General features: G+C 52.7%; 2 protein-coding genes across 3 annotated transcripts in view; both read right to left on the minus strand.

Annotated features, from left to right (window-relative positions):
* Nucleotides 1–264: 264 nt before the first annotated feature.
* Nucleotides 265–18257, minus strand: part of LOC104139042 (mucosa-associated lymphoid tissue lymphoma translocation protein 1-like) — a 142494-nt gene continuing 124501 nt past the window's right edge. Inside the window, exon 15 of the mRNA XM_068958583.1 lies at nt 265–420. Coding sequence (XP_068814684.1) covers nt 265–420 — 156 coding nt within the window. The remainder of the gene's footprint in view (nt 421–18257) is intronic.
* NMB (neuromedin B) lies at nt 8499–13463 on the minus strand. Of its 2 annotated transcripts, XR_011143770.1 has the most exons (4): nt 13254–13451; nt 12231–12433; nt 11240–11355; nt 8499–8778 (listed from the first exon to the last, which is right to left on the minus strand). XR_011143770.1 is itself a non-coding variant. In XM_068958735.1 (3 exons), the coding sequence occupies exons 1-3, from the start codon at nt 13387–13389 to the stop codon at nt 8731–8733; spliced, it is 387 nt and encodes a 128-aa protein (XP_068814836.1). In that variant the 5' UTR covers nt 13390–13463; the 3' UTR covers nt 8499–8730. The 2 variants fall into 2 exon arrangements, 1 of the variants encoding a protein (XP_068814836.1); XM_068958735.1 differs by lacking the exon at nt 11240–11355 and having other exon boundaries at nt 13254–13463.

The following is an 18257-nucleotide window of genomic DNA, read 5'->3' on the forward strand; positions in this document are numbered from 1 at the left end:
ATGCAGATCAAATTGCTGGACAGGAAGCGGTCCATGGTCCAAAGCATCAACCTCCAGTTCCAGCAGTGGGTGGACATGATCCTGCCCAGCAGCAAAAGGAATAAGGCTTTGGATACAGAGAAGGATACAGAGAAGGCAGAGTTATTGAATGCCTTCTTTGCTTCAGTCTTCACTGCTAAGGCCAGCCCTCAGGAATTCCAGACCTTGGAGACAAGAGAGGAAGGGCTGGAGAAAGGAAGACTCTGCCTCGGTGGAGGAGGAGGATCAGGTCAGAGATCTTTTGTCCAAACTTGACATCCATAAATCCATGGGCCCCGATGGGATGCACCCACGAGTGCTGAGGGAGCTGGCGGATGTTATCGCTAGGCCACTCTCCATCATCTTGGAGAGGTCCTGGAGATCAGGAGAGGTGCCTGAGGACTGGAAGAAAGCCAATGTCACGCCAGTCTTCCAAAAGGGCAAGAAGGAGGAGCCAGGAAACTCCAGGCCTGTCAGCCTCCCCTCCATCCCGGGAAAGGTGATGGAACAGCTCCTCCTGGAGGTCCTCACTAAGCATGTGGAGGACAAGAAGGTGATCAGGAGGAGTCAGCATGGATTCACCAAAGGGAAATCATGCTTGACCAATCTGAGAGCCTTCTAGGATGGAATGACCGGCTGGGTAGATGAGGGGAGAGCAGTGGATGCTGTCTCCCTGGACTTCAGCAAGGCTTTTGACAGTCTCCCATCACATCCTCCTAGGTAAGCTCAGGAAGTGTGGGCTAGACGAGTGGACAGTGAGGTGGCTTGAGAACTGGCTGGATGGCCGAGCTCGGAGGGTTGTGGTGAATGGTGCAGAGTCAAGTTGGAGGCGTGTAGCTAGTGGTGCCCCACTGGCTAGGGGGTCAGTCCTGGGTCCAGTCTTGTTCAATATATTCATCAATGACCTGGAGGAAGGGACAGAATGCACCCTCAGCAAGTTTGCTGATGATACTAAACTGGGGGGAGAGGCTGACACACCAGAAGACTGTGCTGCCATTCAGAGGGACCTGGACAGGCTGGAGAGGTGGGCGGAGAGGAACCTCCTGAAGTTCAGCAAAGGCAAGTGCAAGGTCCTGCACCGAGGCAGGAATAATCCCATGCACCAGGACAGGCTGGGGGTTGACCTGCTGGAAAGTAGCTCTGCCGAGAAGGACCTGGGAGTGCTGGTGGACAACAAGTTAAGTATGAGCCAGCAGTGTGCCCTTGTGGCCAAGAAGGCCAATGGTCTCCTGGGGTGCATGAGGCAGAGTGTTGCCAGCAGGTGGAGGGAGGTGATCCTGCCCCTCTCCTCAGCCCTGCTGAGGCCTCACCTGGAGTACTGTGTCCAGTTCTGGGCTCCCCAGTACAAGAGAGACATGGCCCTACTGGAGAGAGTCCAGCGGAGGGCTACCAAGATGATTAGAGGGCTGGAGCATCTCTCCTCTGAAGAAAGACTGCAAGAGCTGGGCCTGTTCAGCCTGGAGAAGAGAAGATTGAGAGGGGATCTCATCAACGTGTACAAGTATCTGAAGGGGGAGTGTCAAGAGGATGAGGCCAGCCTCTTCTCCGTGGTGCCCAGCAACAGGACAAGAGGCAACGGGCAGAAACTGAACCACGGGAAATCCCACCTAAACCTGAGAAAAAACTTCTTCGCTGTGAGGGTGACAGAGCATTGGAACAGGTGGCCCACAGAGGTAGTGGAGTCTCCTTCCCTGGAGATATTCAAAACCCGTCTGGATGCGATCCTGGGCAATATGCTCTAGGTGACCCTGCTTGAGCAGGGAGGTTGGACTAGATGATCTCCAGAGGTCCCTTCCAACCTAAACGATTCTGTGATTCTGTGATTTGCTCCTGAAGATCCCCAGAGCATATGACCTAGTGTGTGATGGGGCTTTGTGCTGAGAGACAGTGCATGGTGTGGAGCAGCAGCCAAATGTCATAAAGGCAGATCCCAGAGCAGAGCAGGCAGATCACAGAAAAATGGAGCTTCTCAAAAGCTCGGAGGCCTGATATCTATCAAAGTCCTAAAATAGCTGCTTAAGGATAGGTTTCTAGGGTAGTGCTCCCAAAACACCCAAGAAATGGAAGAGTCATGGGTGATCCCCAAAAGTCACCCAGGTGCTTGGAGAAGATCAGTCTGTAAGTGTGCTAAGTTACCTCAACGTGAATATTATCCTAAGTTCCTGGGGACTGCGGAGTGGACTTCAGCAATGCTCTTCAGTGTGAGCATCTAGCAGCACACCTGCAGTTAGCGCTCTAAACCTTAAATTTCCTTAAGTTGTGGTAGTTACAGGGATGCTTTGTCTTTCATATTCATTTTCATGGAGCAGTATAAGGATTGGAAGGTGAGGAAGGAAACCCACTTAGAAAACACAGCAAGGGAAATTTATGGCAGGATCTGTTAGTTCCTGGCCCAGGACTGGACAAGGGGATATGGTGACTTTGTTCATAGGGTGTACTTTCTCACTAGGGGTTGGGCTTCCATGTAACCAGCAAACAGGCAAAAGAGAGCATTCAAAAGCAACTGGTTCCTCAGGAGATACCAGAGGTTTCCGACCCCTGGGGATGAAGGGATTGCTGAGCTGAGGCTCCCTGGATGGCTAGGGAATTCCTATCTTCTATAAATGCTGGTTTTTAATAGTGAGGAAAAGTGGAAGGTGTTTGCTGAAGAGCTGAACATCTACTTGGAAGGCAGTGGGCTGGTACTCAGAGCATCAGAAATAAGGGAGAAGGACCTGCTGAAGGAGGCTATGACAAAGACACAGAGGAACCAGAACCTGGAAATAGTCATCAGACATTTATTTGCTTGGGTTTGTACATGGGTGGGGATGGCACTGAGTTAGGTACATTATGGATCCCTCAGAGGCAACAGTATTGGCCTTGGGTCTTCAGCAGTAATCATGGAGCAGGGCAGGGCTCAAGGCTGGAGGGGATCTCAGAGGTCTCCAGTCCAACCTCCTGCTTGGAGCAGAGCTAACAATAAAGTCACATTAGTGTGTTCAGGGTCTGGTCCAGGTCAGTGATGGGCCCATAAATCTGAGGGCTATGCAGCAGCACAGATGCCATGGGCAGACAGACACAGGCCAGCTGGTAATTTATGGATAGCTCGGTGGAGAAAGGGATCTTGGGACACTGAAGGTAAACAAGCAAATGTGCCCTTTGCTACTGGGGTAGCTGCAGAAGGTGTCCGGCTTGGGAGAGGTACCTGTTGGGCACAGCAGAGTTGGGCCAAGTGCTAGGAGGGTGCAGTAGTGGCATGGAACAGTCACTTCCTATGTTCAGCGTCTCGTACTGACCCCCCCATCTACCCTCTTTGCTCCAGGTCCTTCATCGAGATTTCTAACAACTGCCTGTTGAGAGATCAGATGGAGCAAGTGGCTGAGCCCACACTTCGGGCCTCAGGGTCTCAGAACATGCTGACTTGAGAGGATTTCCACTATATGCTGCAGGACCACAACAGCAAGCTCCATCTCACCCAGCTCTGCATCAAAGGTCAGTGGCACAAGGAGAGGGTAGCAGAAAGGATGAAGCTACTTCAGAAACTGCTTTTGAACCTTTCTGGGTGTGCAGAACTATTCTCACCCTGCAAACAAGATGGCCTTCCTAGGACTAGCACAGGGAGCAAGTGGGCAAGACAGGCTGAGGCTGGCAAAGAGGGAAAGCTGTTCACTCTCCTTGCCATGGCATCCCTGGCATTAGAGCTGCATGGTAAGTGAAAATAGCTTTGACCCAGCAACAGCGGAGGAGACATCAGGCGCTGTACTAAGGTTATATTTGATAAGATGCAGCTATTGCTATTACACTGCCACGTCAACATGTGGAAAAGAGCAAAACGTCAGCCACATAATCTTCAGGCCCTTTTTGGGGCTCCTTGATCCCAAGAAGTGTTTATAAGTCTATTCTGAAAAGTGGTGCCTAAAACCCACAACAGTTGTCAGTTGTCAGATGGGGTCCGACCCACGTGTAGCTGGTACCTAGCATCACTGCGAAGAATGAGATGTTTCTCCCCTCCTGTACCCTCCTGCTGGAACAAGTGCTCCCTCCACTATATTGCTTGTGGGAGTCCATGCTCCAAGCCCCTGATCCCCCTTCTGAGTTAGTCACACTCCCATGAAGGTTCAAACCGAGCCCAGAGCCCCTGAGTCCCAACTGGAGACTTCTACAGGGTGGGAAATAGGCAGTAGCACTAGGAAGAACAAGGCAAGGCTGGCTGAATACCTGTAGCACATTTCTCCAGTGGAGCCCAACCCACATCCTCCTGGAGGGCAGACGACTGCATGGCTTGGTGCCTTTCATACTCCTGACCTGCTCCCCTGTGGTGTAGAAATGCTCCTGGGTACTGCTCTGAACTCCCGGCTTGAGGTCAGAGGCTGGTTTTCTGTCACAAGCCCTCACATGTGGAGGAGGGGACCCAGCTATGCCCGCAGCATCGCTGGACCTCCAGAGCTATGTGCTGGAGTCGGAGCCAGGGCAAATGGCTGGCCCTCTCCTCCCCAGCACCCTAGGCTGCTGGGTGCTCACAAGGCTTCGCTTGAACATTAGTCCAGTCCAAACATGGTTGGCCTTGAGGGCGCGTGGCTGTTGCCCACACTAAACCTTCAGCAGTAAAGCCCTCTTGTCTGGTGTGATCCTGATGTTAAAAGGCCTGAATTAATGCATAAGCAAGGAAGTCGTGTATCTGGCACCCAGAGCAGCAGTTGCTGCTGGATTGGCTCAGACAAGGCAGTTGGGGCACAAGCACGCTCCAGCCACGCTATGTGTGTGTGAAACCAGGTCTGAGACTCTCTTACTGATAGTTTCACCCCCTGGGGCCCCAGTCTCCCACCCTACCCTGCGTTTTTGAGTCTGCTTTTCTGGCTGTTGAGCAGGCTGGCGGTTTATCACTCACAGCCCAGAAGGGAGAGGTCAGTAAACCTCATCCCACTGACACCCAGCCCAAAAGCAAAGGGAAAGCAAAGGAAGCAGCTCCTCAGCTCCTGCTGTTGCCCTTGAAGCAGGGTCCTGATGAGCTCCCAGGTGAGCAGGTAGTGAGGGACGCTATGATGCCATCTGGGAAACAGGCAAGCATTTTGGCCACCCTGGCAATCCGTGACAACCTAGTCACCTCTGATCTCCTTGCATAGCCAAAGGAGACTGGTCACTGGTGGTTTTCTTCAACCTCCCAGTTTCTGATTTAAACTGAAGAAAGACTTGCAGGGGAAGGGGCTCATGCTTGAGTGATTGCTTGCCAGCGTAGGAAACAGCTACATCAGGATGGCCAAGCAGTGGAGCACATTGCCCAGAGAGGCTGTGCAGTCTCCATCCTTGGAGGTTTTCAAGACTGAACAAAGCCCTGAGCAACCCAGTCTGATCCCAGAGCTGACCCTGCTTTGAGCAGGAGGTTGGACTAGAGACCTCTTGAGGTCCTTTCCGGCTTGAATTAGCCTATGATTCTCTGATGGGGTCTGAGTCAGAGTGAGGTGCAGAGCAATGGGAAAACTGTGTGTAAAGGGGAAACAGGAAGATGGAGCACAGCCTCAGTAAAAGCTCCTTGCAACAGCCTACTGTCTAAAGCAGAGTGTCCATATCTCCAGCACAAAGAGCTGGGCACACAGTTGTTATATGAGGCAATAAGCTTTCCCAGGAAACCAGGGACCCAGGCAAGGGATTTAAATGTTTATTTGCTAGGTTGCACCCTAGATCCTGACCCAGGCCCACCTAGTGGTGGAGGTACCTACTAAAGCTGGGAGGAAGGTGTTGACCACCTAGGGAAGGGGTGAGAAATTAAAGCTTGCTTACCCTCAGCTCCTATCTGTCTGAATTAGTTTGTGAAGTGCCACGTGGTGGGTAACCTGCATTTTCCCCTGTAAGCATGTGAAGGGAGCTCTCTCCTCCAGGGTGAGATGTTCCTGAAGCCATCAAGACTCTTTCAGGCAGGTGTCATTTGTGGCCATGGGGACTGGGGGTGAGCCTCCTCCCTAGTGCTGTCCCCTACTACTACACTGAAGCTCAGAGTAGGTAGCCAGCCATGCGTATCCAGCCTTCCCTGATGGATACTAACATGTATGAAACCAGGGCCAGGAGTGGTTTCTTGCTACAACTTTCCCTAGCCTCCAAGAGCAAGTAACACTCTCTATCGTGAAGCATGACAGCCCGTCCATTTCTTCTTCCCCATCAGCGCTCTGGATAGAGATGCCAAAGACTAGGTGGAGGCAGGAGATGAATTGCCACTCATCTGCTGGAGCTCTGTCCCTGGAGGGCACCAGGTGGCAGTGGTCTGTGGGGGTTGACTTCCAACTCCTGTCCCATATCCCCAGGACCCCAAGGGAGAGTGCTGTGCAGAGAGATGTGCTGCATGTGCAGGATTAAATGAGCTGACAGCAGTAGCTGGACAAATTGCAATGATGTTGGGGGCAGCTGAGAAAGATGAGTCACTGTCAGTTGTTCAGGGAGGTGTTTTATGCGAAACTCTCCTTGAGGCAAAAGAGCTTGCAGAGTGGCACTAGGTTCGGTGGTCCCCAGCTCCTGACCGAAGGAATCACCTGGCTTTTCCATATGTCAGAGAAGCAAACTGCAGGGCCAAGGTGAGCCACAGGCACAGAGGGCCAAGTAGGCTTCCTTGATTAGCAATGTGGACAGCCCTCCATTGCCTCAGATCAGCCACAGCATACACAAACATCCCCTTGGCACCAAGGATAGAGGACCACAGGCCAATGCACCACAAGCAGAGAACAGCAGGGATATGGCCAACTTGGAGGATGCTGCAAAAGTGGGGCAATGCCCACCTAATCTTAGGAAGCAGAATTGACCCTGTCTCACCATGGCAGATGAGCAAAATCCCTGGTCTTGGTCCGTGCCATGGGAGTCAACACCACACTGTGTGGGGCCCCAGAGGTGCACCACCATGCTGGTGAGCCCCACACCAGGGCTACCTGCTGGAGAGGCTGCCGGCTTGGTGCCAGGGCCATGCAGGGCCGTCTGACGTGTACTGATCTCTCAGTTCATCTGCAAGAGGCACTCTAGAAGGTGCTGAATCAGAGCCTGTTCACAGGGCTGTGCTTGGTTACCCATTTTGGGTGGCCCCTGTTCATGCCTTTCTTCACCTCACTGCAGGAGGTACACCCTGAGGTCCATGCAAGCTCTACGAAGTCTCCAGAAAAGCATCTGCCCTTTGGTGGCAGGCACACAGACAAGCAACCTGTGCATCTTTCTCCTGGGTTAAAGCCTCCCAGCAAGGGGACAGCTCTGCCACAAACCCCTGTGACAGTCACACAAGTCTCTAGGATGGTGTGATCCCACTCCCACTCCCTCCCCCTAACTGGTAGCAAAGAGCTTCTCAGAAGTCCTGTTCCTCCTCCTCAGGCCCAAAAGATTGGGGCCTTCAGCTGCAGCCCCACCTGCGTGACCAAGAACATGGAGAAGGCCTTTTAGCAGGTCAACAAGCAGGACCAGATCCATTTCTTCCACGCTGTGAAAATTTCTAGATCCCTCCCTTCCCATCTCTGCTTGGGACTGGGTTTCCTTAACTGCAAAAAACTTCAACCTTTCCCTCTTTTAAATAAGGCCAGAGCCTGGCCACTGAAAAGCTCTCCAGGAGCCAGCTCAGGCTGCAGGTACTCACCTGGGACACAGGAGAGCAGGTTCAGCATCCCACTCTATTCCTCTTTGCAAGGCTTCTTTCCCATCCTTGAGCACTTCTGTGGGTTGTACAGTCTCTTTTGGAGAGGCAATTTTCAATTAGGTCTAAAATAATATCTGCCTTTTTCAGCTGTCCTGCACAACAGGGGATCTGAGAGCTGTACCTCCGTACACATGAACATTTAACTGTGTGCATGAGGTGAGGTTGCACCAGGTGACAATCCCAGAGTGGGCCAAAGCCAGGCTAAGCACCTAGTGGTCACAGCCAGCACATGAAGGACAGCAGAACAAGGTCCACATGCTTGTACAAAACCCTGAGGTCCTGGCAGCCTAGGACCATGAGACTACGCTCGGACCAGAAACCACATCCAGAACCTGAGCAAAGTGCCTTTTATTTTCATGAGGGTTTGGCCATTAAACCACTGCTAATCACTCCAGCCAGGAGGTCGCACTGATGCCACAGGGGCTTGGCTCCAGCAGGAAGTGCTGCAATCAGCTCATCCAAGCTTGCAGTTTTGCTACACAGCAGTTCAGGTCTCCCTCAGTGAGCAGAGGCTGCAGGGAACGAATCCTATCCCCTCCCCTCCCGGCTGCTAAGGGGGGGGGGAAAAAAAAAAAGGTTGGAGTTCAGCATGCTTGCACTGACAGCCTTACTCAAGCCCAGGGTTGCATCACTGTATGGTGAGAGGCAACAACACACTGAGAGCAGGATGTGCTCTTTACTGTGTAGCACCACATGCCCCCAGAAGGGAGAAACACAGCTGCTCACAATAAAGAGCAAAATCACATCAGTGCTGAGGGTGATCCCAGCACCTTCCCTACACCCTCCCCAGCACAACCTCTGGGCTTCCCTCATTTCTATCCTCAAAGGAAAGGCTGAGCTGGTCTGTGCAAAGAGGTGGTTTTATTCACAGGGGCACATTAGACATAAAGGAAGCAGAAGACATACAGGAAATGTACAGGGAGGCTCTGCTTTTCATACAAGCAATCACTATTAACAGTATTACAGAAAAAAATAAAAACGATGTTGCTACAGTAACCCACAAGGAAGTTGCTCTCCTCCATTTGCTGGACATGGACAAGCCTGCAGACCTCATCCTCTGTGGCTGCGCTTCTTCAGTTTGAAAAATACTTCTCCAGCACCTTTGTTAAGAGCCCTGTCTCCTACAAGAGAGAGCACAACAGTGAGCCACTTGCCTCACATGCAGCCTCTGCCTAGGTCACCTGCCTGCCTGGACAGCATAGGGTCAGAAGACCAGACTGATGCCCCAGGCTGGGCTAAGAAGGTGCTTTCACAGGTGAGTTCAGGACAGCAGGGGCCAGAGGGAAAGCACACAAGGAAGGAAGGAGCCAGGGGCCCAGATTCCCCCTCCCAACCCCTTGCTCCAACAGCTCTAAGATGTCAGAGGTGAACTTCACTGCAATACAGCCCTGCTGCAACGAGACAGCAGCCTCTGGGTCACGTTTCAGGATCAAGAGCAGCCTTGGGCTCTGATTCGGCAAGGAGCAAGGCAAAAGACAAGACATAGCAGGGAAGTCTCAGAGGAATCTTGTGGAATTGCTTGCTGCTCAGAAATCCCAGAGCTGTGTGGAACAGGATTTCAGCTCATGCAGAAGGGCTTTCCCCACATCTCTAAAGTCATTTCAGCCCATACACACAGGCTGTTTGCCTCGTGGAGGAATGCTGCCACATATGCAATGAGATGACAGCCCTTCCCACCCCCACCAAGCACTGAGATGATCCTCCCCTGCCAGCCAAATCTTTGTCATGCCCCAGAATAGGGAGGCACTGTGAACCCCCTCCTTCCCAACATGTTGAGAGCCAAGACCTGCCTGCTGCATGTAGTTTAAGAAAATTTTGTAAGCCCCTTTTGCTCTGTGCAACTTCTACTGCCCAAAGCAGCACATGGACTCCTGCTCTGCAAAGGGAGAGATGTCTTGAGGAGACAAAATCCTAACAGCAGCAAGTGGAATTAACCCATGTGAAAGGAGAACAAGCAAAAAAATTAAGTCCTGGGGTGCTTAGAGAGGCCCCACAGTTTGTCAATCACCAGTGACAACCCCAGAAAGGAAAAAAGCTTGTTTGATCTTATTTTAAAATAAAGCCCGTGTCCCCTGATGCTTACTCTGCCACATAGAACGGCGAGTGCATCAGAGCAACATCTAGAGAGCATGAGAATTCCTGCCTTGCAGACTGGCAGGTCCCAGGGAAGGTATAAGCATCTTTGCTTTTCTAATCTGAATTAGAGATGAAAGTGATAGTTCCTGCGCAAAGTGGAGACGGAGAATTTCACTCATGTTGAACAGCTTGATTGACAGCCAGTGAAGATGGCAGGCAAATCAGTTCAAGCTCAGGCTTGTTGCTGACCCCAGGTGTCCAACAACAGCCATAGTGATGGAGAAAGCAGAAGAGGTGGCAGGAATTGGCAATGGCATCATGTCACTCACATGAGAGCAATACCAAGGACCCAGTAGAAAACATAACATGGACAATGCTCAGAGACACCAAGGAGAAACAGTTCTGTAGTATCAACCAGCAACTCAGACAAGAATGTTGCAAGGTGGGGGGAGAGGGAGGGAGTGAAGAAAGGAGCAGGAAGGCAGGAATTGAGTTGAGTGAGCTGCTTGTAGATGCTGAAAGGCCAGAACTGTATGCAACACCCTGCACAGAGCAGAGTCTCCACTTCCACATAGGCAGAGAGAGAACAGCCTGAGAACACTGGGGCACAAACTGGGTGAAGTTAGAGAGCTGAGGGGCTTTGGGAGGAGAAGGGCAAGAGGCAGGAGCCAGCTGCACACCAGGCACCTAAGTTTAAATGCCACATGGGTGCAAGACATGCCACCTCCAGCAGAGGCACCAGGACAAAAAGGCAACCAGCCAGCTGGTGCCAGCTTGACTATGAGCCAAAGCACTCTCCAGCATACACATGTACCAAAGGCTGGTGTTCAACACTGGCCAGAACCTGCCTTCAAGCACTGGGAATGAGCACTGATAGGGCTGGCAGGGCATAGACATCCAGCTGGCTGCCGAAGACACAGCACCAGTGCTTAGCACAGCCTCCACCCCAGCACATCTGCAGTCAGAGCAGTGACTGTGCAACTTACCTACACAGAGGAGAGCCACAAGGATCCCTTTAACTGAACTCTCATCATACACTCACTAACATCCTAGTGCATAAGGCAAGGCAGCACATCCACCAGCCCTCCCACCAGCCCAGACAGCTCATGTACCAGCAAAATACCCTCCCCTCAAAGGCTCCCATGAAAGGCTGGAGGAAGGTCTAGGACCTTCAGAGCCCTCTCCTCCCCTTCAGCTCAATATGAGAAGCACAAGCTGCAGCAGTGCAGTGGTCCTACTGCACAGCACCTCCCTCAAGGGGAGCAGAGGGGGCTGGTTTCTTCAGTAATGCCCAGCTGTATCTTCACTACAGAGTTCCCATCTTGATGGGAGCCGTTCTCTGGGAGAGCCTCAATTTATCTTGACTGCTCAAGCACCTTCCTGACTTAGTTTGAGCAGATCAGTGCCACTCAGGCTTACATCCGTGCAGCTCTGCTCCACTCACACCTTCCCAAAAGGACAAACAGCAAGCACTACCTAAACCCCAGATGACAGAAGCCGTTTTACCTGTGTGCAGTGTTACTGGATAGCTCCTCAAGCACAGCAGCTCAGAGGACAGGGTGTGTAGACCCCACCTAAGCAGATTTCATCCCTTTTAGGCTCTCAATTATTTCCTGCAGTGACTAGAAAGGGCGAGATGCAAGGGGAGCATGAGGCAGCAGTCAGACTGAGGCACACAGATCAAGCAATTTCACCTCCACGTCCCTGTGAGGATCTGTGTGGGCACATTGTCTCCAGTAGGAGATTTTCCACCACGAAGGCAAAAAGCTACACCTAGGAGCCAAGGAGAGGCAGCTGAGGATAGGCTGATGCGCAGCAGGACTACCAGAGCACTCCTGCTGCAGGGGGCACCTGCTTGCTCCCTGAGACCCCCTCTGTGCAGCAGCATGAGCAATGCACACTTCCCTGTTGCAAGCCAAGCTAACAGTATTAAGTGCCCCCCAGTAACAAGGGATCTGACCAAGGCAACATAACCCCAGGATGAGGGCATCAGAAGCCCAAGACCTCTCTGCAAGACAGGCTCCTTTCTCTGCATGTAGGAAGCTGCATCCCTCTTGATTTTTTCTCTCTTTAGAGAGAGGGGAGGTAGGATTTCCTGGTCCCTGCAGTGAATGGGTTAGGCAAGGTGAGGGGACATTTTTCCATGACAGCCTCAGTGGCCATTCTCTTCCGCATCCAGCTGCCCGTTAACAGTCCCTGGGCTGGAGATCACCACTCCCACAGCTCTACTGCAACATTCCCTGCTCATCTTCATGCCCTTCCCAATCACTTGTCCAACTGGACACAAGCCTAGAGATACCTCTTTTCTGTCCCCTTAAGACTGCTCTTAAGAGGTGGTTTGAGGATTAGCAGGAGCAGAAGAGGGTGGAGAGAGGAAAAACATCCTAACAGTTGGGTAGATGCTCACATCTCCCGACTCACTGGCTGGCTGTTGCAGACTAACATTTCTACCACCTCCCTGTTCAGGACATCTCCCTTCCTATCAGTCAATATTCACCTGGCCAGCGAGATCATATTTCCCTTGGTTCTCATCCAAAAGTCTTTCTTGCAAGAGGATTTTCAGGAGCTCACGGGTAAGCAGTTCCATCATATCCTCCAGCAAGGCTCTAAGAGAGGGACCAAAAACCATCGGCACAGCAGGATCTTCCGGTGACTCCAGGTGTGGAGAGCCTGAGACACTCTTCTTCCCCATGAAGTGACCTGCAACACAACACATTTCTGTACCCAAGAAAACACCTAGAGAGGGACTCAGGGATTCCAGCAGAAGGACATTAAGCTATCATCTGCTACTTCATAGCAACACAGTTCCATGAGAAGCACCAAGCAAACCCACATCTGCCTGAAAGAGCCAACAATGAAGTCATGAGCTAACGAGGAATAATTCAGAAATCCCAGGTTCCACATCAGACTTACAGGAACTTTCCTTCTGCTGTCAAGATTTCTAGAGATCAAGAAATATTGCACTCATCACCATGAGATATGAATTCCTCCATAAAGCTGAGACTGCCTCATCACTGCTCTGAGGTTCTCCTGGCCACCACAGGAGATAGGGTACCTTCCTCTGCCAACTACAGCATCAACCTGCTGGGGCAGGGCTCAGCAAGCCCTCCAGCATCCCCCCTCCACCTTGCAGGGAGGGGGAGCAGGGGGCTAGCCACAGCCTGCCACATCCCCAAGTGGCCAGAAACCCCTCCAGACCAGAACCCTTGGCATCCATTTCAGATCACAGTGTGTGCAAAGATGACCTCAACTCTCTCCTAGAAGAGGGATCATCCAGGGAGCCACAGTAGGAGCCCTATGGAGGGCCACCATCAACAGAGGCAACCCTAGCACATTCTGTCCCATCACCCCACCTCTGAGGCAAGCTCAGCAGCGCTTAGCCAGGCAGAAGCATTGCCACCAGGTCTCAAGGCTCCCTGAGCAAGGGGCACCAGTCCCTCACCCCCAGCCAGGCTCCCCCACCTGAAGCAACAGGTCTCAGGGTCAGCCACCCCCCCCCCCCGCAGGCTCCCGCCGGTACCTGTGGCCCAGAGGCTGCCGCGGGGGTTGACCTTGATCTTGGCCGCCTGGCTGCGGTGCTCGGCGAAGTCGAGGTGCACGGCGGGCCCGAGCGCGGCGCCGCACAACAGCAGGAACAGACAGGGCAGCGCCGCCATGACCGGCCTCGGCGGGACCCGCTCCCGCCTGCCGCCGCCCTGCCGCCGCCGCCCCTACTTATAGCCCGGGGGGGCGGGGCCGGGGGCGGGGCCGCGGCACGCGCCGCTCCCGCCCGCGCTGCGGGGCTGTGGCGCGCGGCGCCTGCTGCCCCCACCCCCCACCCCCGCCCCCGCCCCCAGCCGAGCCGTTGGGCTTCCCGCCCTTGGCACCGCGCGCCGCCACAGCCGCCCGGCACCGCCCCTCCGCCCGACCCCCAACCGCCCCCTGCCCCGGCAGCAGGGCTCCCCCTCCTTCCCCGGGGCGTCTTCCCTGGGGGGCCGGGGGGGGTCCTCAGGCTCCTGCCAGCCCGTCCCTCCGGAGGGCCGCTCTGCCCGTGAGCTCCTCGAGCATTCACCCCAATTTGGGGCCACCTGCAGCTCTGACCAGAGCACACCCCTTGCCTCCTCCGGGGCTGGATAAAGATTTTAAACAGGAAATGTCTCAAAATAGACCCCTGCAGTGCCCCAGCTGTGCCCTGCACCCAAGAGCATGACCTCTTAACCACAGTCCTCTGAGCCCCAGCATCCAGTGCGTTTTTATCCACCTAGTTGTCCACCCACCCAGAACCATACCCATGCAAGAAAGTTGTAGAAGATGGTGTCAAAAGCCTTGCTACTGCTGAGGTCAATGACACCACTGCTCTTCCCTCACCCACAACTCCAGTGATTTTATTGTGGAAGGCAGTCAGGTTGGCCAGGCAGGATTTACCACCCTTGCTGACTCTTCCCCATCACCTTCTGCTCCTCCACATGCCCAGAAACGTGGTCCAAGAAGACTCGCTCCATGATTTTCTCAGGATTCACAGTAAGGCCAACGGGCCAGTAGCTCCCAAGTTGTTCTTCTGGCTTTTTTTGAAGATGGGTGTGACATCTGTCTTTCTCCCGTCATCATGGTCCTCCCTCGATCTCCACAATGACGGGGACTTTCAAAAGTCATAGAGAATAGCTTTGCAGGACATCCACTCACACAGACGTTCAGCTGTCTCAGCATCCTTGGATGCAGCCTATCTGGTCTCATGGAATTTTATGGGTCAAGTTTTCTCAAGTAATACCTATCTTGATCCTCATCCACTGCTGGTTATTCTTCCCTTTGAATCCTGCCTCTAGGTACAGAACCCAGGAGACCTTGCTGGTGAGGACTGAGGCAAAGAAGGCACGGAGTACCAGTTTTATGTGACCTCTATCACTAAATCCCTTGCCCCGTTCAGCAGTGGTCCCACATCTTTTCTTGCTCAGCCTTTTTCAACTAATGTAGAAGTAGAAACCCTGACATCCCTTGCAAATTTCAGCAAGCTGAGCTTTGTCTTTCCTAACATCATTCCTATGTGCCTGGGCAATGTTTCTAAATTTCTCTTTTGTAGCCTGTTCCTGCTTCTACCACCTGCGTACTGCCTTTGAATGTCGGAGCTCAGTTCCAAGTTTCCTATTTAGCCAAGCTCACCTCCTGATACATCTGCTTGTTTACTTGAGTAACAGATGGATTGCTCTCATGCTTGGAGGATGCTGTCCTTAAAAACCCACCAGCTCCCCTGAGCTCCTTTACCCTTCACAGCTGCCTCCCGTGGGATTCTACTTACCAGCTCCCTGAATAAGTTGGCCAGCTCTCCTGAAACCCAGGGTGTGTATACCACTACTTGCTTTTTTCACACCCCCTTATGTTTCATGGCCACTACAGCCAAACCTGCCATTGAGTATCACATCCCTAACCAGCTCTTCCTTTTCTGTTAATAGGATGGAGCTATGCATGCCCAAAATGCCAGGCCCAGAGACAGAGCAATGCCTGCTCAGGGATGGTGGGAGGCACAGACAGCAACTGTGCATGTCCGGGGTTGTCTAGGGCTCAAGTAAACTGAAGGTTGAGGTCCATAGCCAGGCAAGGCTATGGCTGAACTGGAGACCAATAATCCTACAACATAACTCAGGTAGAGACTAAAGGCCCAGGACTGAGTTTAAATGGAGCTCCTGGGCCCATGAGCAGAGGGTGCATGGGTGAGTGTCCCAGGTGAGGCTGGTCAGGGCCATTAAGGCCTATCAGTGCACTCAGGGCCATGACAACTTCTGCCAAACTTACAGGTCTGTGACTTTGCAGGGGGGTGCTGGCTATGCGAGGAGGGCATGGAAATGCCTGAGATGATCCAGTTCTCCTGGGAATTAGCACAGGGGAAGATTTATCAGCAGGGTCCTCAGCGTTTACCGCTTTTCAAGAGAAAGGGGCTAGGTAAGATTCATGCCTTTTAACAGCAAGGGGTTAGACTACTAATTGCAACAGCAGCCTTAATATTACAAGGAGGGAAAAAAATTAAAAGCAGACCAAAGTATTCCTGCCACGTTTTCCCTCCTGCCGCTTGCAAGTCCATACTTCCACACTGTGCACGTTCTCCCTCGGTGGCCAGCTGGTCAGCCAGATGGTGCCGACTTCCCCAAAGGCAGCCAGCTGGCCAGTCAGAAGGTGCAGACTTCCCCGAAGGTGGCTAGCCGATCAGCATATGTACTCTGTCTGACCAGGAGGCATGACATGCTGATGGGCCAGCAGGCCAACTACAAGACATGCCCTACTAGTTGGTCTGCCACCCACCGGGGAGGTCTCCGCTAGCCTCATGCCCCCATGTGCTTGAGGCCCTGGGCTGCACCAGCTTTGCTCTTGGGGGAATCTCACTCCCTCTTTTGCACTTTCCCAGCTCTCCCTTTCAGGTGGAGTAATGCCAAGTGGGGCAGTGCTGGGGCTGCTCCTCTGCTCACCTCTCAAGAGGATGGCCCTTTAGGGTGCTTCCTGTGTGCTCTTTGGGATACATAAATGCAATGCACGCTGTGGATGTGGCATTTACAGCAACCCTCGCTCACATCATGACAGCTTCATTTCCTCCAACAGGCCAGCCGAGAGAGGAAGCCCTGTGGCTCTCAGCCCTCTGTCCTGGTGGTGCTAGGTGGCTGTGACTGTGACTTTGGCTCAGGTATCACCTGGCAGTCCCCTCATGAGTCCTGCTGGAAGGTTTCACCAGTGTTCAGTTAGGCTGCCTGGGATGATACCCATGATCCCACCCTGCCAGTGCACACAAGGTGCCACGGAGCTGAGATCTCCTCTGACTGGCATTGTTTCACTCTTTTCCAGGTGGTTGAGCTTGCAAGATTGTCTGCATTGCCCCATTCGAGCTACTACCTCCTGAGGAATATGGCTCCAAAACTGATGTTCTGGAGCAGCAGGAGTATTTGCATGGCAGTTGCTGCTTGCAGCTGGTGCTCCAGCCACGCAAAGACATGTTCTTTTATCTATTTCCTCTTGCAGCCTGTATCCCTCCTCCATCGTACTGCACTGTCATTATGTACTGCGAAAACATACCTTGAAAGAGACTGACACAGTTTCAAGCCTTTTTTCAAAACCGTTTTAAATTCAGTCACAGTTGCAAAAGTGCTGGAAATTTGGGGCATCTGGAGAAAGCTTGGCATGTAGTCAATGCAATAGGTGTGGAAGGAGGAGGAAGAGGATGTGCAATGGGCTAGAGAGGGTGCCGGATGGGCAGGAAGAACCTGGTACTGCCCTGCACTGGCACCAACAGATGAGATGGGTTCTAGTTTCTCCTTGCACTGAGGAAGGGGTGATACCTGGGAAGCCGAGCTACATTCCTCTGTAAGTGCTCTGAAGCTGCTGGCTCCTACTGTACACACAGGCGATTTATCAGCTACTTTCCTCCCCTAAATGTCGGGGCTCTACTTGGGCAGCTGCAGTCTCTGCAGGGGTGGGGGTAGAGGGGAGTTTGTGCTCAGCCCTGTGGACCTGCAGTGTGCATCCCCCTCTGTCCCTGCTACCCCAGGGAGCTGAGGCAGGGCTGTGAATGTGGGTGCAGGCTGACACTATGTCAGTCCTTTCCTGCACTGGGATGAAATGCTGACCAGGGCTGGCTGAGGGACAGCTGACACACCGGGAGTCCTAGAGAGGCTCTGCACAACAGGGATCAAAGAGATGAAGTTAGGTGAAAAAACTCTCCTTACTCTGTCCGTCCTGGCTCCCTGATGGCAGGGTCGAAACTCTCACTGTTGTGATGCTTGCTGTGTCACTGCATGTGAGCCGAAGGCGGGGAAGAGCAAGACAAGGGGTTACCTGTAGGATTACAGAGGATGAAGCCAGGGATGAAGTGATACCAATTACAGAGAGGCCAGAGAAAGGAGTCCTGGGCAATTACCGCACCTACCGAAGCATGACAGGGGTTAAATCCTGTTCCTTCAGTGCAGCAGGATGCTCCTGGAGATTAGCTGAGAGAGGATGGCAGCTCCAGGGGACAGGGACTGTCACGTTCCAAGCAGCAGGAACCAACACAGGATTTCAGATGGGTGAAGGCTTTTATTCTGGTCTGATTTTAACTAGATATGTGACCAAGCCAACACAGATCTTTCCTCTTTTTCAGCTGGCAGCTGCAAACTGCAAGCATTATCCAGGTCTGGGTGAGAGAGGAGGGGCAAGTGTTTCTGATCCCAGTGCTACTGATGAGGGACTGCAAGGCACAACATTTCAAGCCAGACATGGGAACGACTGGTTCTTCTCTGGGGCAAGAAGAATGTGGAGTTCCTGGACGGGAATCAGTCCTGCCCTGTCCCAGTGTTGTAACAAATACCCACCCACTGAGGGAACACTGAGTTAATTGCTGAGTACTAAGATCTGGCCTGATGGGGCATGTGGGGAGAGTTGAGTAAGATGGGCTCATAATCCTGATTTCAAACCTGAGAAGAGCGGTGGAAAAGCTGCTCAGGGTCTTAGTGGAGGATGGACGTGGGAGCACGATTCAGGGCAGCCAAGTGTGGTTTTATGGAAAATAACTCATGAAAGAGACCTGAGT

This window comes from Struthio camelus, chromosome 12 (assembly GCF_040807025.1).
Source record: "Struthio camelus isolate bStrCam1 chromosome 12, bStrCam1.hap1, whole genome shotgun sequence".
In the NCBI taxonomy this organism is placed as follows: domain Eukaryota; kingdom Metazoa; phylum Chordata; class Aves; order Struthioniformes; family Struthionidae; genus Struthio; species Struthio camelus.

Coding starts and splice junctions, on each gene's coding strand:
- NMB (XM_068958735.1), bottom strand. CDS start 13,389: ATGGCGGCGCTGCCCTGTCTGTTCCTGCTGTTGTGCGGCGCCGCGCTC. Junction 12,434..13,253: donor CGGCAGCCTCTGGGCCACAG/GTACCGGCGGGA, acceptor GTTGTGTTGCAG/GTCACTTCATGGGGAAGAAG. Junction 8,779..12,230: donor AATATGATCTCGCTGGCCAG/GTGAATATTGAC, acceptor TCTCTCTTGTAG/GAGACAGGGCTCTTAACAAA.